General features: G+C 35.3%; 3 protein-coding genes across 5 annotated transcripts; 2 read left to right on the top strand and 1 right to left on the bottom strand.

Moving 5' to 3' along the window:
• Positions 1 to 1516: 1516 nt before the first annotated feature.
• On the bottom strand, positions 1517 to 5366 carry LOC120625904 (mitotic spindle assembly checkpoint protein MAD2A). Its single transcript, XM_039893171.1, has 4 exons — positions 5152 to 5366; positions 3991 to 4137; positions 3277 to 3473; positions 1517 to 2942 (listed from the first exon to the last, which is right to left on the bottom strand). The coding sequence occupies exons 1-4, from the start codon at positions 5219 to 5221 to the stop codon at positions 2733 to 2735; spliced, it is 624 nt and encodes a 207-aa protein (XP_039749105.1). The 5' UTR covers positions 5222 to 5366; the 3' UTR covers positions 1517 to 2732.
• An 847-nt stretch (positions 5367 to 6213) lies between these two features.
• LOC120626085 (SET domain-containing protein 4) lies at positions 6214 to 7792 on the top strand. The gene has a single exon (XM_039893373.1). It carries the CDS (start codon positions 6409 to 6411, stop codon positions 7780 to 7782), a length of 1374 nt encoding a protein of 457 aa, XP_039749307.1. The 5' UTR covers positions 6214 to 6408; the 3' UTR covers positions 7783 to 7792.
• A 1041-nt stretch (positions 7793 to 8833) lies between these two features.
• LOC120625652 (ATP-binding cassette sub-family B member 7, mitochondrial) lies at positions 8834 to 21336 on the top strand. 3 transcript variants are annotated; one of them, XM_039892752.1, is made up of 14 exons: positions 8834 to 8986; positions 9064 to 9166; positions 10651 to 10727; positions 11061 to 11268; positions 11377 to 11543; positions 12609 to 12738; positions 13098 to 13246; positions 14404 to 14578; positions 15364 to 15521; positions 16779 to 16942; positions 17775 to 17904; positions 19013 to 19141; positions 20149 to 20295; positions 21023 to 21336. In XM_039892752.1, exons 1-14 carry the CDS (start codon positions 8834 to 8836, stop codon positions 21233 to 21235), a joined length of 2103 nt encoding a protein of 700 aa, XP_039748686.1. In that variant the 3' UTR covers positions 21236 to 21336. The 3 variants fall into 3 exon arrangements, with proteins under 3 accessions (XP_039748686.1, XP_039748685.1, XP_039748688.1); XM_039892751.1 differs by having other exon boundaries at positions 10597 to 10727; XM_039892754.1 differs by having other exon boundaries at positions 8835 to 8986; positions 10627 to 10727.
• Positions 21337 to 22164: the final 828 nt, after the last annotated feature.

The following is a 22164-nucleotide window of genomic DNA, read 5'->3' as shown; positions in this document are numbered from 1 at the left end:
AACAGTATTATATCATACAATTTAATGTAATTGCAAATTTACTTATACAAAAATATTTTTTGATTATTGTCGGTACACTTACGCGGTTGCAAAGGAATTGCTGGGTACTTAACACGTAATGATTTCAAATTTCTATTTATTTTCTACAAGCTAGGTAAGCTTCGTTGTTTGAAACAATAGCAAATAAAATGGAGAGCTATGTGCCTTTGAATAAACCTTTTATTTCGACTTAGGTTATTAATATTTATTGATTAATAATTGAATACGTACTAGAGGTGACGTCGCAACTTTGTGGTCCACTGGGCTGCAAGTAACAAGTATTAAACTTTGATTTTTGCTGTGTGCCCATCATCTCAACCGACAGAAATCTATTGGCATTTATTATGTCTTTTGGAGGATTTTCTACAATTATTATGTGGGAATGTCTACAAAAACTGCTTATCGGCTTATTCAAATATTAATATAAAAAAACAGTCCTTAAAACTATGTGCCCACCCGCGCAGTCACTTCGGATTCGCAACTCGCTGAGCTTTGTCAGTAACGTTTTGCTAATGATTTAAGATAGTAATTTCAAAATGCCTTCGTAAAAACTCTAAACTAATGAACGCATGTGTCTATATTTTTGTATCAGGGACCATAGACGCAACGTAATTCCATTGGGCACTCTAGAACGCAATACATTATTACTCAATGTACCTATTGTGTGCTTTAGGAAATATGAAGTAATCCCAACGTTATGAAAGACTTGCATCCGATATTACGAGTGAAATGTTAAGTTATATTAACAATTTTGTACAGTATTATTTGCTGAATAGACATTATTTATTGTACTCTTTAATACGTATTTTTTAAGTGCTTTGTTATAATAAACACGAATGAAAAACTCAAACTGGATTTTATTGCTAAAAGTATTTTATGGCTGAAGGCACACGCGTTAATATTATTAACAATATTCTGCATATTACAGACAATAATATTGCCCGTATTGAGTTGAAATATTGGTAAAAATACTGTCATTATTTATTTTATTAAATAATATTGACTGTGTGCGAGCAGCCTATAGAGACCGATTTTTTTTAAATACTTTTATAAAGTGCGCTTATGCATCGCAAGCTCGCATTAAGGTTTCTACAAATATTCCTCTTAGTTAGCTTCCCATTTAGCTTCCGTGCTCATAGCATAATAGTTTAGAGCACAAACCCACAAAGCTGTCCTATGCTTGTTTGGCAGGCTCTAAAAAATTATTGCTGATTTCTACAAAATTGAGTTCCGCTCCGTCATAAAAACTTAATGAGAAATATGTAGTAGGTACAAAAAATATAAACAAAAATGCAAGTTATTAAAATCTTGTATAATTTAGTATCCAAAAAAGTAGAACCAAATAATTACTATAAATAAAAAAAAGGTTACATTGAGGCACAAATCACGATAATTTTAGTGTGAAAAAGTAACTATTTAATTTACAATGTTAAAGTCGTTAAATGTAAAAAAAAAAACTAGATAAACTGAAAGTATGGACTTATAGCATTTGAGCCGGGTAAGTATAATTTGATAGAACAAAAAGATAACATTCAAAATTTGTGACTCTAAAACAATCAAAATTAGGGCCACTTTGCATTGGCTTTCTGTCAGACACTAGTTGTAGGATTGTGGCCAGATTCGAGCTTTAAAATAAGTTCAATTTTACTCCGAAGTTTCAGTGATGGCGAAACTTCAGAGTACCAATTTCACCATGGATACTGAACTTGGCAGTAGCACTTTGTTTTGATATGGGCTATTTATTACAAAATGTTTAAAAATGCTTAACATTACTCTTAAAATACTATCACAGTTCTATGTACAAATTATATTAACTAACCTTTAAAAAAAAACCAAAACCGACTAAGGTGTCTTTCATCTGCTAACAGATTATAGTTTAAAATGGATTATTTACAATCGTTAACATTAACGTAGCTTTAAATTAACGATTTTAAATATCAATATCACCTCGAAAACTTATATGTATGTACGTACACATCAAAACTTCCTTTTCCATAATATGGAAAATCTTATTTATTTTCGAGATGTAAATAATACATAGATTTTTTTAATTTCAGCAGATAGCATAGTAATAGCAAATTAATTTTTAGATACTAGTATAACACAAGGTTTAGCTTGTTTTATTAAATTCCTATTTAAAGTTAATTAAACAGAGGAATCCTTGTATATCTCATAAAATCTACATGCACTAAAAATATGTACTTGAACAAATAAGATCAGTATATACTGTATATATCTAATTCTACAGCTATTACACACACACACACTATGCTCTGTAAATTAAGAAAACGCTTCATAAAAAGCTGGAATTTTATGAAGGATTACAAAACTTCAGAAAAAAATAGGTTGTCTATAAAGTCGGTTTACGGACGTATTGTTTTACGTGATAACGTCGAAGATAGATGCGTAACAAGCCAAACGCTTACGCCGATCATGACAATCTATCGCTTGCTCCGCGCTCTGAGGCGGAACGTGACAATGAGTCGTAATTTTTCGAACGTGCAGCCGGCGTTCATCGATTTAAAAGACGTTAACACTTCAAAAACTAAAGCACAATTTTACATAAATAAACACACATATCAGGCTGCACTTAGAAATAATTATACTATACATTTAACATAATTAAGGTACCATATTACAAGCCTTAACCTAACCCGCAAAATTGTGCGATTTGTATAAATAATTCCTATTACCTAATCCATAAGCTTATAACTAACAACGGTTTCCATCTTATTAAGGCCTGTGGAGAATGTTTTGAGCTGTACGTTTTGGGCATTGGCTATGGAAACAGGCTCGGCTTCTGCCCATTTCTCAGGTATATCACAATCAGTTTTAGCGTGTACTAAAACGTCAAATGAACAACGGCAGTCGAGGAATGGTAAATATGATATTGTAGCAGCCACCTGTAATGTAATATAAATAATGGTTAACAGAGTATACCATGACCTAACTAATGGTAATTTGTTTTTGTTACTATTGGCTTGGTAATTTTTTACTATATTACAGATATTTAAAAATACACCAGCTAGTCATCAGGTAGGAGTAATGTCCCAATGGTGAGCACAGGCCTTCCTTCTCATTTGATAAGAGTTTAAAAGAGACAACATGTTTAACACATATTACACGGCAGTATATTTATATTATAAACACCATATTTATATAGATCAATGAATCTATCTCCAAAACAAATTAAGCTAGCTGGTATATCATACTGTCTCCATGTAATACAGTGCTTACCTGCAACATAACATCCCTTATTTCCAGCTGAATTTTCTTTAAGTCTTTGCTAGCGACTGTCTCTTTCATCTCCTTTGATAGCTCAACATCCCCATCTTCATATTGGACGTTGAAATCCCAGCATTCAAGCACTTCCTTGTTTGCAACATTAAGTATAATAAGCGAGAGTTTACTCACTTTTTTGCTGACTATCCATTCTGAGTAAAAGACAAAATAAGTTAGAATATTTAATGAACAAACAAATACACTTCCATAGTTCCTCACACAAAAGTACAGAATTTGCTTATTATTATTTCTATACCTATGGCAGACAGGATGACACTCATAATATTCTTTTCAGTTTAGTTGCCAACACGATAAGGCAACCACAACAGTAATACAATATGTGTTGTTTGTATATTAATATTGTTGTTGTTCTTTCTTATACAAATATATATAGGTATAGGTGTATATGCTTCATAACTTTTGAAATTGTGAGAAACTGATTACTGTTTGTGAAGCTAAGAAAACATAAAATCATCAAAGTTCTTGTTTGTTGCTAATCTCTGCAACTGCCAGTCTAATTTTCTGAAGATTATGAGGTATTTAGCAGCAATCTACAACCCTTAAGAGTAACAGCAGGGAGGGCTAAACAATTAGCTAGATTGGGGTATATTTTGTAGAATAGCAAATCAGAAGTTGTATGGAACCACTAGTTATTACATACACACATACCTTCACTTTGTGTCAATAGGTTCGTGAGAAAGTTTTTAATTTGTGCATCTTCTGACAATAGTAAAGTAATTCCATATTGTTGCTCTGCTTTGAAGGTTTCTGGTGGATATAGACCTCTTTGGAACAACACTGAATTTACTGCAAACTCTGAAACAGTTAATTTTACAAATAAAATTTGCCTGTGATTTTATAATCACTGTGCACGCACACTAAAACAGCACAGAAGTTCTCTCTTTTAAGAGAGACCTGTGCCCCGCAACAGTGGCAAATCATCATTTAGCTCAGGATAAACCCAAAGATGTAAACAAGTTTTGTCTGTTTGTCCAGGCTATTGTTCAGAATAACCAAATAAATATTGACCTATCCGGAAAGTAGTATTCTTAATTCTACTATAATTCATACTGTGGGAAAGGTTCAGAATGGGTAGGCAAATTTTCACCCTAACCTTACATGAAAGTAATAATTTTATCGATAAGAACCCAAAGCAATGCAGACTCCAACCACCCATTAAAAGGAATAGACCTTAGAAAATTTAGAGGTGCATTCTGGGATTTGAACTTGGCCCTTGGCCCTGTGAAAGTGAGGTTGGAGTCCTATCGGGCTACTGGGCTACTACCAGTATAAGTATTTAAATTTTGCCACTGTACTTATTTTTTTCTGTATCATGGGAGCTATAGAAACGGATGACTATTAGGATATGGCATTTTATAGATAACACGTTGCAGCAATTTATTTCGATATCTAAGGTTATAGACCAGCAAGGGATGCTGCTGAGTTCTAGGTTGTAGGTTTTAAAAAAATAATCGCCCTAACGGAACAGCGCAACGAAGGAGTTCTGGCTTTTTCTAATGTTTAACACACATTCTTCGGGAATCTCTGGTTAACACACTTTACCACTGGGAATCACAGTTTTTCGTTATACGATTGTTTTAAGTCCAAGTAATCCAAGAAGCTGTTTGTAAACAATCAAATTATTAGATGCTCAATTAGTGTTGTACAACGTGTTTACATTAAAACCTTACGTTTTAATGTAAACAGTGATATTTACATTAAAACGTAAGGTTTAAGTAATCTTTGTTCGTCATGAACCTATGGATTTTATTTACGTCAAGACCAACCTTCTGAAATAAAAAAAATAAATAATAAAGGACATAAACATACTTAAATATTCGCAGATTATTTGTGCCGAACCTCGAAGCGTTATTGAGTTTTTAGTTTGTTGTTGAGACATCTTAAATAAAACAATATGACACAAATTAAATGAACACGTTAGTTCTTAAACTAATTAGTCGTACTCATTCAATCTTTCAATTAAGGAGAAAAAATGAACACGATGGTTAACTGAAACCAGTAACTTATAATTTATAATAAACCGAAAACCGTTACATTGCTGCATTCAACTATTTTTTTAAATATATATGTAGCGCTGACTCTCGAATCTGGGTTCCAGCTTTTTTGAGAGTAATTTAAAATTAGGTACATCCAGTATCTGAGGTTTTATCACCTTATTTCTCTTACTGATATGATCATTACTTTGAGCAACTATTTTTTTACAATTTGAGCGCATCATACGTAATAAAGAAGCAGACAAAGTATTTCATTTATATTATAGTATGTTTTTATACCATACTAAAACTAGCTACTTAATATATAATCATCATCATCAGTATATCCATCCATTTCCAGCCCACTATAGGGCACGAGTCTCTCCCACAATGAGAAGGGGTTAAGGCCGTAGTCCACTACGCTGGTTCAGTCCTGATTAGTGGACTTTCAGAACTTTCGTTCCTTTGAGAACGTTATTAAAAACTCACAGGCACGCAGGTTTCCTCACGATGATGTTTTCCTTCGCCGTTGAAGCAAATTATATTTTAATTTCTCAAACGCCCCACGAAAGTGAAGTCGAAGTACTACACTGGGCTACCGCCACTTAATTTATTATATAATAATAGATATTAATCATTTATTACAATCACACTACAATCATATCTTCGGGGCCGTGAAAAAGCAGAGAAAAAATTAACCCTAAAGGCTAGAGACGAAAACCTATCGAAAGATTATCTATGGTGATAGATAAACCATCTGTCACCAATATCATTGTCATCTGATTTAAGGTAAAAACGCTGGAGTCCAGAGCCATAAAGCTAGTAAGTCAGTCGATTAAAATTACGACTGTCAGACGTCGCAGATGTCAGTTGTCACTTGTCACAATCACCACTATTTTTTATTTGAATTTTATCGACATACGCAGGTAAATACGGATCAATGAAATAAATGGATCAATGAATACCTGAAATAAAAAAATTATAAAATTTTTGAGTGGAACTTTATCAATATGGTATTTAAAATTGTTAAAATCACCGAGGGCCGATATGCAATCCTTGTCAATTACTGAAAGTTGGAACTTCCCGTGTAAACATGGGGAGGACTCAGCGGAAACGACAACATAAGAAGTTGGTCCAGTTTTACACATGCAATAATGAAACGAATTCAATCTTATTTAACACCTGGCTGTCGGGTAATGGATTGCGAAGCAGCAAAAAGCTTGTTTTCGCTATGTTTGAAGCTCCAGGCCGAGGACTCCTCACTAAAAAGAAAATATCTGCAGGTGAAGAACTTATGAATCTGCCACTTAGTTTAACCATTAATGTAACTACTTTATTGATGGATGATGTGTTTTGTAGCATTTTTTTAGAGAACAAATTGTCATGCCTTTTAAAGTATAAGCAAAAGGTCTCATTCCAGTCATTAATGGCATTTTATCTTATACATTTAAAGGCTGGAGGCAATATTTCCAAATGGCATATTTACTTGGCAAGTTTACCTAAAGAATACACAGTTCCATACTTTTTGCCTGATGAGGTGATATGCCATGTTGATGGTGAAATTGCAAATGCTATCGCAAAACAAAAAAATATTATTAAGACCTCATTTCATATTTTTAATGAAATTTTACAAAATACTATGAGCAATAATATTGAGGTACAGAATTTGGGATCATATTTTACATTATTGAGATATGAATGGGCATATTTTACTGTAAACACTAGATGTGTATATATGGATTTAACTAAACTTATTAACTTAGAAAACATTAGTAGTACCATTTTGTCTGTAATCAACGATAATACAAAGATATCATTATGCCCTTATTTAGATATGATTAATCACAGTGCAAATGCTAGAAATGAGACAAAACTAATGATTAATAAGGATTTAGGAAATTTACCTTTAACCAAATTAAATGATGATATATTTTCTGATGTACGGTTTTCTATTTATACAAAAAATAATTTTGATCCTTATACACAAGTTTTTATATGCTATGGAGACAGTCATAATTTAAAATTAATAACAGAGTATGGTTTCTTTTTACCTTCAAATGATATTGACTTTGTATCATTCAACTTTGATGAAATTGTTTTATATTTAAGTTCTAGAGGTACAAAACTTTCTTGTGATCAAATAGCATTTATTAATAACCACGGGTTAAATAAAGATTTGTATATTGATTTGCGAGGCCTAAGTTTTAATTTCTATGGTTTATTGATGGTAGTAAAGTATTACTACAACCAAAATTTAGATATAAGTAGGTTAATATATTCTGCAGCTATTTGTTCTAATGATAGGGTTTTAATAGAATTTATAATGCCAATGGTTAAAGATAGACTTGTAAGTATAGGTGTAGATCTCAACAAATTATGTAGTTTTAGCAGAAATATGATCCTAGACAACTGTATAAAACTCATGGGGCAATATGTCAATATACTAGAGAAGTTTATTAAATGTTAGATTTCAAGTATTTTCATCTTTTATTTTCTTCAAATCATAATATAATAAAAATAGTTAGGTATACTGCAAATTGGAAATTTTTTTGCTGGTGTCCATGATAATTTCATTTATTTACAGTTTATACAGAAACCTCCTATATAATATGTAAGAGTGATCATGGATTCTTGATTTTCCGTTTAAAACGTTTGAATAAATAAGAATACTTAAGTAGGTATGCCAATAGACAATAGTGCCAATTAGATTAGTAGTGCTGTTCTTTCATCATCATCATCATTATTTTATGATTCTAGTGGAAAAGGTCAGTACTATTTTAAGACCTGTCAATTTATTTTAGAGTTTATTAACAACAGAATCTGAGTTGGTGGCCACCAAGCACCTGTACATGTGGGCGCCTAAAAACTACCTACGGTTAAGGGTCTGTACAAAAACAATGAATTTATATGGTGCCATGGTAATGTTATATTTATATGGTACTATTCTTTGGTTACTATCACTGATGCCAACTCTGTGTACTGTGAACAAAAACTAGACACTTGCGGAGTTCGTAGCTCTACACGAAACTAATCAGCATTAAAAGCAGTCCCTATTATTATATTTTAGAGATTTGCGAGTGAGATACACCTCAAATGCAAATTAAAATATAATATATGTTTCTTCTTTTCCTGTATTCATTCTCAGTCTATTGGCAGGCTTTGATGGTTAATTACCACCCTATAGATAAATGTGTTCCAAAAAAAACCCCTATTCGGGCCACTGCGTGTACCGAACAACATGCGCAACATGCGATTCAGCGTGCGAAATAACGTAAAAACTGATTACTTGCTAGTCGCTACCATCTATGACTTAGACAGCATCAAATCTTACCATCAGGTGGGATTGTACGTCAAGGACTTGTAGTGGAAGAATACTTGTAATGTGAGAAAAAAAAGAATGTAATAATGCATTTAAATTGTTTTCTCCCTATCTCTGTTCTTAAGACTCTGTGGCTTCGGTTGACTTCTGTCAACTTCATATTACCATCCATGATGTCAGTGTCAGTTTCGAAACGACCATGGCGGCAGCGCTCTTGTCAAACAGGAGATTCGATAAATTATTAAATAATCATGTTAAATATATAAAAGCGTTTTCAAATAAATCAGTGATTCTAAACAAGCCACAGTTCAATATAATTTGTCAGCAATGCGCTGCCGCAACCTACTTCAGGGTACGAAAAAATTATTAGCTGATGATTTTTCATTGAATTTCTTTCTATGAGTTAATTTTCTTGTGTTTACATTTTAGTTTTATTCTTCACAAACGCCAAGCAATGCTGGACAAGATTCGGCAAAGAATGTTTTGGCGGCGGTTTTGGCTAATAAGCCCAAAACTGGAAAAATTCCTGTTGGTAAGTTGTGAAGTGCCTAAGAATGCAATTATTGACTGATATTCGGTTCTGGTATAAATATTACGTATTGTTTGCCAATTAAAGTTGCGTAATTCGAGGTTGACCTTGAAGTGAATACTATGGCTTATCAGTTACAAGTGAAGATGCTTTGTAAGCAAGTACTATTATAAATCAGCTGTTAATAAGTACAGTTACAAATTAAGTACCATGTTATAGAGATTAGATATATTCAAAAGTATTAAAAGCCCACCATCCTGCATTAGATCAGCATGGTGGGTCTATGCTCTAAGACTGTTTCCTGTGCGAGGGGGCAGTGCATGTTAGCAGTAGGGTGTTATTAGGCTGTGGATGGTTGTATAAATAATCAGGGTGTAAGCCTATTTATTAACATATGCTGACATGGAGAATCACCTAAGGAGAACATTGATTATTGAAATAAACTAGCTTATGCACATAATGTGGGAAAACCCCATAGACACGGTAAACAAATTAAGCACATTAAGAAATTGCCTATATCCTTAATGAAAATGGCTCTCCTAGTTAGGGCATTATAACACGCCTTTTAAGAACCCTCACTCTCAAAAGCATACCAGATTACATAATGATGACATACTTGAAAGCATAATTGCAACATAAAAGCAATCGAAACTGCCCATCTTTAATTTTATATATTAATGAACTTTAATCAACATTTAAGATCAAAGCATAATTTTTTTTAAATCTCACATCCAGTTAGCAGACTTGCTGACATTTGGAAGCTATGATCAGTTGGATTTTGTCATGAGTTTTAAAAGTTATGGGAAAATTTCACATAGGTCCTCATAGTAAAATGTTAGGCAGGAATATCATCAGTCAATGGGGTCTGTGTTTTAAGGACTAAGTAAATTATTTTGGCAGCCATTACTACCATTTTTTTATTTTATTGACGTTTGAGGCTTAGTAGTTCCGAACTCTTACAAACTGTAATCAGTTTGGGTAAAATATGAAAAATGAATTTTTCAATGTTTATTTATTTCACTACCTGTCAACTCTGAATACATTCTGATGAAATGTTAGACGGTTAGATGATAGGTTTTACTATAACTGTCCTGCCCCTAACAACACCCCTAACTTTTAGCAAAAAAGTAGTTCTTTTGTTAATAAAACTTCCATTTAGTGACAGCATAAGTTTTGTTGCTTTAGTAAAACATTTTTAGTTAGTTATTTTAACATACTCTTTAATTAAATCATTGAATTCCTTATTCATTGCTATATTCATGTAACTATTATTTTTTATTTCATTTTGTGTTCTTAATGCCTGGTTGACGCAGATCTCTATCCCGTACTCATACCCAACTTTGTTTATCCCAGCTTGCCTTAACCTTTTTGTCATCCACATCCTTTGCACCCGTATACTTTGTATACATCCTGATAGTGTGTCCCGTCCTTAGGGATCCAAAAGAGAGACTGCTTTCACCCAGGCGCATCTGTTTTGTCCCGAGAAGATATAAACCTTGGAGATGCTAAACCGGTGACGGGGACTGATATGGTGAGGGGCATGCTGGAGTATGTATGGCCTAAGGTACTAGTTTCTTATTTTTTAAATATTAAAAATATACAAAGATATGATATAGATATACAAAAATTTGTGAATATCCAGTCAGTCATTAAATGCCGCACTTATGGTAATTAAGAAAAAATAACTAATGATTCTTCTTAGTGTCTGACATGGTTTTAACATCCATATAAAAGTTTATTTACTTATTCACTCTGTAAATAAATATTTGTAGCACTTACTTGTACAAATACTGTTTCATTTTGTAATAAGGCCCACATGATGTAAATGGGCCTCTGTTAATTAGGTTACAATAACAGTTTCGTAATTGACTAAACAATATCACATCTTAATTAACAGGATAATCAGATGATACGAAACAGAGTTATGCTATCTCTCTCACTCCTTTTCGGCGCAAAAGTGATGAATGTGACTGTACCCTTTCTGTTCAAATACGCGGTGGACGAAGTTAATCAGATGACAGTGACTCCGGCTGGTGATGCGCTGCTAGGAATGGCGACGGTGCCTCAAGCTTTGGGAACAACTGCCTTCAGTATGTTAGTAGGATGTGAGTATCTGTACTAGAAAAATATCATGTTCAAGGCCACCGTAAGGCGCTGGAAAGTTTGTTCTCGTCGTGGGTTTTTGTTATCAATTGTATAACTTATCCTTTCAGACGGTCTCGCCCGAGCAACAGCGGCTGGTTTCAACGAGTTAAGGAACGCGGTGTTTGCGAAAGTGGCCCAACACTCCATCAGGAAGTTAGCCTGTAATGTATTCATGCATATACACAACTTGGACCTGAGCTTCCACCTCGGCAGGCAGACTGGGGCATTATCAAAGGTAATATTTTACCTTTATTGTCCAAGTATTTTTATATTACTTCATGTCATGCTATATATATATGTATAATATTTAGGCCTTCCCTAGCTCCTTTTCTATTATTTTAATATTACCTCTAGAGGGCTCTTGTGATATCTATAAATAACCACTCTTGTGATATCTATTATAAGTAATAAAATTGGAACCTTCTGATTTCCCGGGATAAAGGTTGTTGGATATTATCTGGGATGCAAGCTATGTATGCAACATTCGGTAACAAGTCATTTAATTTAATCATTGTTTTAATTGTTATTTAATTTATTGTAATAAAAAACAATAATTAAATTAATTATAGTTTTTTTTTAATTTATATAAATTATAAATCTGAGTGTGTTTTATATTCATTTTATTTTAATCTCTCAATTTCGTAAATAACGTCCCCGACCTGAAATAAAATGTTTTTTTTATAAGCTCATCGATTTTGTCTTTTTGACTTTGATAATGCTACTTGTATGGTATCTTCCTAATAAGGCCATATCGAATAACAGTGTCAGGGTACTATTAATTCAGCTGTAATTAGCTTAGCGCTTCTTTGGGTCAGTGGGGTGCATATAGCATTTGGCCACGGTATGCATAAAGCAGGAAGATGGCATAGAATGGAAAAATCCTAATGCTATACGAGTTATATCAAAAAATTAGGGTAGACAATGCTTTTGCTGATCTGTTATTTTGAAAGGGTTTATTTAACTCTTTATTTGTACACCACTTTGAAGTTAAGAAAATAAAAGAAGAATAGAAATAAAAAGACGGAAGTTGAATACAAAAGGCGGCCTTATCGCTTAGTAGCGATCTCTGCCAGGCAACCTTAGGATTAGGACAAGATGAGCGAGAGGTGGTGTAAAATTATTATTAACCTGCATTCAAATAGCTAAATACAAATACATAAACAAAATTGCACAAATAAGAAAAATATTAAATAATAAACTACATACATAACGAACATATAGATAATAAAAGTAAATAAAAGTCGCCATTAAACTGGTTAACTCGATTGCGTCTGTTTTGAACTTATTTTTTTTTCCGCAGACGATAGATCGCGGCTCCCGGGCCATAAACTTCGTTCTATCGGCAATGGTTTTCAATATAGTGCCTACTATATTTGAACTAGCTCTCGTGTCTTCTATACTCGGTATCAAAGGGGGGCTGGCTTTTGCAGGTAACTTTTTAATTTACTGCAACATCTTATTTATTTAGAAAAGTCCTATTGTAGTATAAAGGACTAAGTAAATAAATAAATATACTTCGACAATACACACATCGCCATCTAGCCCGAAAGTAAGTGTAGCTTGTGTTATATGGCGATTTGTGAATCTAAACCATCCAGGGTGCCACCCAAACGTATACCAAAAAATTCATTCATATCGGTCCAGCTGTCTAGGAGGAGTTCAGTGGCATACACACGCACACAAGAAATATATATATAAAGATATCATGGATTTCCGCAAAGTAACGCGTACTTCTATCCAACACTCGACCCATCTCTAAAATTCATGTAATTTTTTTCTTTTTTTACAGGCGTGGCGTTTAGCTGCGTAGGCGTGTACGCGGCCTTCACCCTGGCCGTCACGCAATGGCGAACGAAGTTCCGAGTGTACATGAACAAAGCGGAGAACGAAGCTGGTAATAAGGCCATCGACTCGCTCATCAACTATGAGACTGTTAAGGTTAATATATGAAATTATTTACTAGTTGAAATTACATTATATTTGGCTGCTTGTCCTATTAATGGCTTTATATGACTGTGCTAATTCGCCTTAACATAACTCTTCATTCGTTCAACGAAATTTTGGTAAATAAAAATATTAGACGAGAGTTTTTTCTTTGTCTTGGCTGATATTATATTGCGGACAACATATACCTAAAATACAAAATCATAACATCTTTGACTATATGTTTTTCAAATAAAGATTTTGAATAATTTAACTTTGTAGATAGAATAGTTAATATGTTTTATCAGTATTAATTTGACCGGAGACCAATTAATTTGTAATGACAGTATTCATTTGATCAGAGACTATTAATTTGTAATGAAAATATTAATTTCACCTGAGACCAATTTATTTGTAATGACAGTATTAATGTGACTGGAGACCAATTAAAATGTAATGACTGTATAATTTGACCGGAGACCAATTAATTTGTCATGACAGTACTAATTATATCGGAGACCAATTCAAAAAAATCAAAATTCAAAATTCATTTATTTCAAGTAGGCCCAATATAAGCACTTTTGAAACGTCAAGTCTGTCTGTTTGTAGTGACTCTACCACCGGTTCGGAAGGCAGATTCTACCGAGAAGAAGCCGGCAAGAAACTCAGCAGTTGCTCTTTTCCAACATCAACAATTTACATTTTGCATTTTAACATTCATATTTCTATCTGGTGAGAGCTGCAAGCGGAGTCGGATGCTTCCAAGCAACCTTGTCATTAAAAAATTCATCAATTGTATAGTAACCTCACTGTAATAAATGTGTTTTAACAAATTCTTTAAACTTGTGCATTGGCAGGTCCAAAATCACCTTAGGAATCATATTATAAAAGCGTATACTCAATCCCACAAATGATCCCTGTACCTTACGCAGACAATATGCAGATGACACTAATTTATGACCATTTCTTGTAAGTCGACTGTTTATGTCCACTTTTTGTTTATAAAGACTAATATGTTGTCTTACAAATACTATATTGTTATATATATATTGTGAAGCTACATTAAGTTGGCCTATTTCTTTAAATTTCTCACGGAGGGATTCGCGTGATTTAAGTTTATATATTGACCGTACAACTCTTTTCTGCAATATAATAATTATTTGTCCTTGCAGTATTTCAGCAACGAGGAGTACGAGCTGCGCAAGTACGACGCCAGCCTCAAGAGGTACGAGGACGCGTCGCTGAAGACCGCGTCCAGCCTGGCGCTGCTGAACTTCGGCCAGCACGCCATCTTCAGCGCCGGCCTCAGCGCCATCATGATCATGGCTGCCAATGAGATTGCTCAGGGTGAGCGCCTTAGCGGGGGTTGGCACCCCCAATCAAATCAAATCAAACATACTTCATTGCACACAAGAACAATACAGAAATAAATAAAAAAGAACAAAGATAATTTAAATTTGTGTAACAAAGGCAGCCTTATCACTTCTAGAGATGACGCTAGATACGTGAATTGTATCAGCTGTCGCTAGAAACGGGGTTAGCATTGGCTAGATGACGCTAGAAAAGTGATACAAGATTTCAGCCAAATAGAATTCGTTATGTACGCTTAGAATTTTTTACACTATTCTTTAAGTTTTTTTATTAGGTTTTCTAAAAAAGCGTTTTTTTAAACTAATATGTATTTTCTCCTTTTTAATTGATTTATTTATAAAAGCGCGTATTTTTAAATTTTTAAACTATTATTTCATCTAATCTACTATCAATTCCGTGATTACATAAGTAACTGTAATGATTTTCCAAATTATTAATGTATACAGCTGTATTGATAGTCAAATCTTAGGCTGAGTGCCCCATCAAAAAGTAAGTCTCTGGCACGCATGCGCATTTCGCGAAATAGCTCCATCTCTCTTACTCTCATATAGCGGCAAAGGATGCGGAAAGAATTTATGATTCCTGGCGAATTAAATCAGGATAATCGGATATTTTAATCGAATTGTTGCTGAAATCGGGCCGTTTAAAGTGGGTCAACATCGCGGCCTAAGAAGTCGGTTACAAACATACAAACAAACAAGTGAAGCTAATATAAAGCATGTAAAGAACTAGAAAAAATAATGGTGCTTTCTGTGATTCAGGTAATATGACGGTGGGCGACCTGGTGATGGTGAACGGGTTGGTGTTCCAGCTGTCCATACCGCTGGGGTTCCTGGGCTCCGTGTACCGCGAGGTGCGCCAGGCTCTCGTGGACATGCAGACCATGTTCACACTCATGACTGTGCAGCCACGAGTCAAGGCGAGTGCCCTGTATTTAAAACATCTAATATTTTAATAGAATTAAAGAGAGCGCAACGTCCTGTCCTAAAAGTACTACTAAAATAACCCTTCAGGTATCCAACTACACTACTTTACAAAGAAAGTGGAGTACTTACAGTTCGACAGCCCTTTATACTGAAAGCATTTATACTGAGGCAGAAACAGTTACTCCAATCTCCAAATGTTGACAAGATTTTTAAGGGAAGAGTAGTGAAAGTCAGTCTTCCAGTGGCGAAAACAGCTTTTGCTAGACGTTTTACACCCTATGTTGAAACTGGTTAAAAACACGTAACTTACAAGGACACAGAGGAAATACTTACCGCAAATATGTTATAAATATTTTACTTCCCCTTTACGACATACTAGTATTTTTATTTTTCTTTTTATTTTTTTCTACTTATTCGAACAAACATATTTATATATATTTATTTATTTATTATACCTCAATGTATATATCTAATTGTATCTTGGTATCTATAATATATAAATATTTAGATCATAAAAGGAAGTCTCCTAGTCCTATGTTAATCTAAAAGAGAAATCTTTCATGGTCTCCACGATACAGGATACCTAGTGTGGAGACCTAGTGGTCTCCACACTAGGTAGCAATTGATTTTTGTAATCTTTTTGAAAATAAAGAAATTTTTTTTTTCTTTTAATTATTTTAAAATAAATTAACAAATATATGCAACGTGTAAACGAATTACGAAATAATATTGTAGGATGCCTAAGTATATCTCGTAAGGAATCACCCTGTATAAATATTAAATCAAAAGAAGCATATTTATTTTTCCAAACAAAAGAAATCAAAAAATTCTATGTGTTTGACAACCCTATTGAAGCTAAAAAACCGACACGCGCATAGTAGGTACCTAGGACACGCAACGCGTTGCAATGCTGTGTTTCAGTCTAAAGGGCCTTGGAGCCAAAGTATTCAGGCATACAAGGCATTCAGCACATTTGACAACCTCTGCTGTGGTCAGCGCTGTGCTTTTTATTTGGAGGTTTTGGGTTCTATTCCTAGCAGGCAATTTGGGAACTTGTAGTTTCTGAATTTTCTCTTCGGCCGTGACTGGTTACCACCGTACCGGCAAAAGCGTGCCGCTAGGTGATTTAGCGTTCCGGTACGATGTCGCGTTCAGAAAATACAGAAAATGAATTTACGAATTTTTCCCAGGACTTCCCATTTACGTAAGACCACTAATTCTTATACTAACTTTTACACTTATCCTTATAGGAAAAAGAGCAAGCACGTAGATTGATAGTGGACGCGAAAACGGCAACCATCGACTTCAAGGACGTTAGCTTCAAATACATCAACGGGAAGCCGATCTTCAACAACCTGACCTTCAGCATTCCCGCGGGGAAGAAGATCGGCATTGTTGGAGGCTCGGGCAGCGGGTGAGATGGAATTTATTCATATTTACAACCAAACAAACAGTTTTCCCGACCGATTTCGGCCACGGTGGTCAATCTCCAAAGAGATTTTCCAATAACGCGGAAGATATATTTTTTTCATGTTATACACATCGCCATCTAGCCCCAAAGTAAGCGTAGCTTTTGTTATGGTTACTAAGATGACTGTCTTTATGAATAATATAAATAAATACTTATCATCATCCGCAGCCTACTAACGGCCCACTGGGAATAGGCCTCGTTTCTCACAAGAGATACAATTTTAAAGCATAGACGCACGACGCTGTCCCAATAAATAAATATCTGGTATAGTCTAGGAGTTTCCTTAGAATAGGCGTTAGTTATTTAGGCATTGCCTTGTTTGTGGTTACTGAAAAATTTCATAACAACTGGATTTCTGAAATTTCATACACTACAATAAAAAAAAAATTAAGAGATATTTATTATATACAACGTGTAAATGAAAACATTATAGGTACATTATGTACTGTCTCCGTGACTGTCATCTGTGAAACCGAAAACCTAATTGTTTTTGAGTAAACCACTGCCATAGTTTTTACTGAAAGAAATCACATGCTAAATTAAAGTCATGTGACTCCTGTCACTCTTTTAGGTACGCGTCATGTAGCGTACTATGCGCGTGCCATGAATGACAGCAGCAAACCCCTCATTCAAGTCTTAGAGATACTCAATACTTAAATTTTTTTTTATAACTACAACTAAATTGAATGCCACATTAAAAAACAAAATCAAACGCAGAAGAAGTCGCGGGCAACAGCTAGTGTTAATATGAACCCATTAAATTTTGTTTTTCCAGTAAATCGACAATGGTGCGTCTTCTATTCCGATTCTTCGAGCCACAGTCTGGACAGATAACGATTGCGGGACAGAACATCAAGGACCTAGACTTGGCCAGCTTGAGGAGGGCCATTGCCATCGTACCACAGGTAAGGCACGGTTCGCTATCATATTGTTACAATGAACCTTATTAATAGCAACGTAAAGTTCAAAATCGCGCGTGGCAAGGTTCATACGTGTAGGTGTTTACACCTAATACGAAATCACGAAGTGATTCCGAGGTCATATTTCGAAATGTCAAATTAGACCTTGACTGCAATTTCACCTGTTGATGTACACCTCGTAATGATGCTATATTGGATAGAAGCAAGCGTTACTTTGCTGAAATCCATGATATATTATGAAAATTAATTTTAATTTGCTATACTCCGCGAAAAGCTGAGAGAGAGAGAATCTGTATGGTGTTTTTTTATAATTTCTTCAATCCCTATACTCCACACGAAACAGATCTTCGGCAATGTACCCTCTACGCACGTTTCGCTCCGAAACCGGAGCATCCTCAGGAGATGATCCTCCTTAAAACGAACATCTCCTGAGGATGCTCCGGTTTCGGAGCGAAACGTGTACGGTGTAACCACATCACAGCATTGCAACATTGTTGTTTAGCGCAAAAAAAACATGGTGGTACTACTTCCCCGGACGGGCTCTTTCAGTATTTTAGACTGCATCATAATACACCGGACGACCTTCCTGGCGCAACGGTGAGCGCTGTGAGTAGGAGGTCCCGGGTTTGATTCCCGGCAGGCAGGGGCAATTTGAGAATTCATAATTTCTGAATTCTCTCTGGTCTGATCTGGTGGGAGGCTTTGGCCGTGGCTAGTTACCACCCTACCGAGAAAGACGTGCCGCTAAGCGATTTAGTTTTCCGGTGCGATGTCGCGTAGAAGCCGATTAGGGTTATGACTGCCATTATTCCTAACAGGTTAGCCCGTTACCATCTTAGACGGCATCATCACTTACCATCAGGTGAGATTGCAGTCAAGGGCTAACTTGTCAGGGTCTCCTCCCACTATGAGAAGGGGTTAAGGACGTAGTCCACCACGCTGGCCCAGTGCGGATTGGTGGACTCCACACACCTTTGAGAACATTATGGACAACTCTAAAGAGATTGCAGTTATGGTCTTATTTGTAGTGGAATAAAAAAAAAAAAAAATCTAAGTAAAGATTTGTTCATTGAATGTTTTCTGTTGTTACCAGGACTGCGTGCTGTTTCACGACTCGATATACCACAACCTGCATTACGGAGACCTGAGCAAGTCCCAGGAGGAGGTGTTCCAGGCGAGCAAAATGGCGGAACTCCACGAAGCGGTTAACACGTGGCCTAAGGTATTTAACATTTGGAAGGACTCAACAGTTTAACGCTATAGTAGCCTCCTAAGAAGGCTCCGAGTCACTCAACGGGCGATGGAGTAATCTTTCAGCTTTTTAAAAAATTGAATACTAGCGTACCCAGCCCGCTTCGCTGGGCTAGATTTTGCTTTATATTATTTTAACAAAAAACTTACATTATTAAATTTTTTATTTAAGTCTCATAATGTATTAAATCATTTATTTCTCTGCGTATCCATTCTCTTCTCGAGCGGGTGAAGATCATTATCTACACCCATGTACGCCCAACAATAGAATATCATCATAGTAAATAAAAGCTGTATTTGACAGTTCAAAAATAGGAGTGCTCCGATCGTCACCAAACTTTACAGGATTACTCGCCAGGTCAATCCGGAGATTCCCTGAAAGTTTCATTGAAATCGGCTGAGCCGTTTCGGAGTCTATACGGAACATACCCACACACTTTCTCTTTTATATATATAGATTAAAGAATTGAAATTGAAGCCGAGTTCGAATCCCAGCACGCACCTCTTACTTTTCTAAGTTATGTGCGTTTTAAGTTATTAAAACATCACTTGCTTCAATGGTGAAGAAAAAAATATCGTTAGGAAACCGGCGTGCCAGAGAGTTCTACATAATGTTCACAAAAGTGTGTGGAGTCCAGCAATCAATGTCATCATTATATCAACCCATTACGGTTCTCCTCCCACAATGAGAAGGGGTTAAGGCCGCAGTCCACCACGCTGACCCAGTGCGGATTGGTGGACTCCACTCACCTTTGAGATCATTGTCGGTAAGTCTCAGGCATGCAGGTTTAACGATGTTATCCGACACCGTCGAAAGAAGTGATATTTTAATTACTTGAAACGCATATAACTTAGAAAAGTTAGAGGTGCGTCCTGGGATTCGAACTCGGCCCCCCGAAAGTGAAGTCGAGCTCCTACCCACTGGACAATAACCGCTTGTGTTTTCTTTGTAGGTAATAAAAACCTTTTTTATTTCAGGGCTACGAAACGCAAGTAGGCGAGCGTGGTCTCAAACTCTCGGGCGGTGAGAAACAGAGGGTCGCGATCGCGCGCGCCATCCTAAAAGACTCGCCTATTATTATATTCGATGAGGCAACGTCTAGTCTGGATTCTCTTACTGAACATGTAAGTATCAGTGATCGGCAAAGTTTGTGTGGAACTAGCCTTCTCATCGCGGCTTCGCACGCGTGGTTATTCGGAAAACATTGCTAGGTGGGATAAGTACAGTTTTCAAGGACGCTTGTGTTAGCAAATATTTTTTTTAAGTACTAATTGTCGGACTGTACAGTTTTCCCGGCTGATGGTAAGTAGAAAACCATCGCCTATAAACAGAGCAAAATTTCGTAGTTAGGGTGGAAAGTAAGGACAAACAAACCAACTCAATTTGCAGTTCTAACATTTGTAACTAATATGTTTATAACAGACTTTCCAAAATGGAGGAGGCTCTCGAATCGGTTGTATTTTTTTTGGTAATGTTTGTTAGCTCAGAACTCTCGCATTTATATACTTACTTTTTTTTTTTGATATGGTATACATCCCATGTGGTCCCATTTTCATCAGGTCAAGATCGGTTGAAGGGACCCTGGAGAAATTGTTTCTTACGTAACTACTATATAAAAAGGATTACGAAGTATATGATTAATACATAGTAACTTTCTACATTTTACTTGGCACTGACTTGAAAATGTTGTAGGAAATATTTATTTCTTTCTTTGTAATTGTGTAACAAAGTCGTTTATTTTTGTCATAATTTTTTTTTAACGTAGCCATTGTGGACGCATTTCAAAGTTCACAGTTAGCTGCGTCAAGTTGCATTCAAATATTTGAATGTTGGTGCCAATGTTTGTTCCAGGCCATACTCCAAGCACTAAAAGCTGCTACCGTCGGCAGGACATCCATATGCATCGCGCACCGATTGTCCACAGTGGCGGACGCGGACGAAATACTAGTTCTGGAAAATGGCGGCATTTCCGAAAGGGGGGACCACAATTCCCTTATTGGCAATAAATCCTCACTGTATTATAGGCTATGGGAGAAACAGAATAGAGATGCGCTCCCCACTTAAATGGAATTGGTGTATCCCCAACCAACATTGGATCAAATTTTTCGTCTGACAGCTGATATTCCAAAAAAAAAACAGCAAGATTAAAACGAACGCTCACCAAAGTTGGTTCAATATTTGATCCAATAAGAATGTTAAGATTGACAAGTATTAACTATTTGTTCAAAGTGACCCACCAGTCTTGCAAGTCAAAATAATCAGGTTTTTTTTTTTAAATATTAGGAAGTGTAATCTGAATTTGTGGTAGATTGATTATTAATCAACTTCTGACTATTATTATTTATTTACCTTTCAATTAGTTTTTTCTTTCGAGTGTCACACAAAACCTCTTGGATAGACAGCATTTAAACTCTTAGAAAGTCTTAAGAGTTTAAATGCTGACGATTAGGTCGAAACTACGTGATTTCAAGTTTTCTAAAAAGAGGACTTACCGAAGGAGTGTTATCTAGGCTAGTTATTACTGCGAAAAATTCTGCACAGAAAAAGTTGACGATGAAATTATGTATCAACTTTTTATTATAAAGGTATGGATAACAGAAAAGACACTTGCTGCATATTTAGAACAATGATAGATCAAATGTATCAAAAAACATGCAAATTATATTACAGTTTACATATTACATTTAGTGATATTACATACATTTATTTAAGTGTTATCAAACATAACACTTAACCATGTTGTCTGTTTTTTTATTAAGTATTTACATAATTTCGTACTTTTGATCAAACATTTGACCCAATATATAAACACTTAGAGAAATTTACCATTTATTTCAACAACCAAATTCACAAGTTAATGTGTTTTTTACATGGATTAACACAAGCAATGCTTGGCCCAAAATAATGATTACAGTTATTGATATCACATACATTTAGTTAAGTGTTATCAAACATAACACTTAACCATGTTGTCTGTTTTTTTATAAAGTATT

Source organism: Pararge aegeria, chromosome 8, assembly GCF_905163445.1.
Source record: "Pararge aegeria chromosome 8, ilParAegt1.1, whole genome shotgun sequence".
Lineage (NCBI taxonomy): Eukaryota > Metazoa > Arthropoda > Insecta > Lepidoptera > Nymphalidae > Pararge > Pararge aegeria.
The sequence above is the reverse complement of the archived record's forward strand: the minus strand, read 5'-3'. Positions and strand labels throughout refer to the sequence as shown.

What these genes read in the sequence shown, in the direction of transcription:
- LOC120625904 (XM_039893171.1), bottom strand. Translation starts at nt 5,221, where the DNA reads ATGTCTCAACAACAAACTAAAAACTCAATAACGCTTCGAGGTTCGGCA. An exon ending in AATAATCTGCGAATATTTAA is followed by an intron (nt 4,138 to 5,151) that starts GTATGTTTATGT and finishes TAACTGTTTCAG; the next exon opens with AGTTTGCAGTAAATTCAGTG. An exon ending in CCTATTGACACAAAGTGAAG is followed by an intron (nt 3,474 to 3,990) that starts GTATGTGTGTAT and finishes TCTTTTACTCAG; the next exon opens with AATGGATAGTCAGCAAAAAA.
- LOC120626085 (XM_039893373.1), top strand. Translation starts at nt 6,409, where the DNA reads ATGGGGAGGACTCAGCGGAAACGACAACATAAGAAGTTGGTCCAGTTT.
- LOC120625652 (XM_039892751.1), top strand. Translation starts at nt 8,834, where the DNA reads ATGGCGGCAGCGCTCTTGTCAAACAGGAGATTCGATAAATTATTAAAT. An exon ending in CTTCAGTATGTTAGTAGGAT is followed by an intron (nt 11,269 to 11,376) that starts GTGAGTATCTGT and finishes TTATCCTTTCAG; the next exon opens with ACGGTCTCGCCCGAGCAACA. An exon ending in CTGTGCAGCCACGAGTCAAG is followed by an intron (nt 15,522 to 16,778) that starts GCGAGTGCCCTG and finishes TTATCCTTATAG; the next exon opens with GAAAAAGAGCAAGCACGTAG.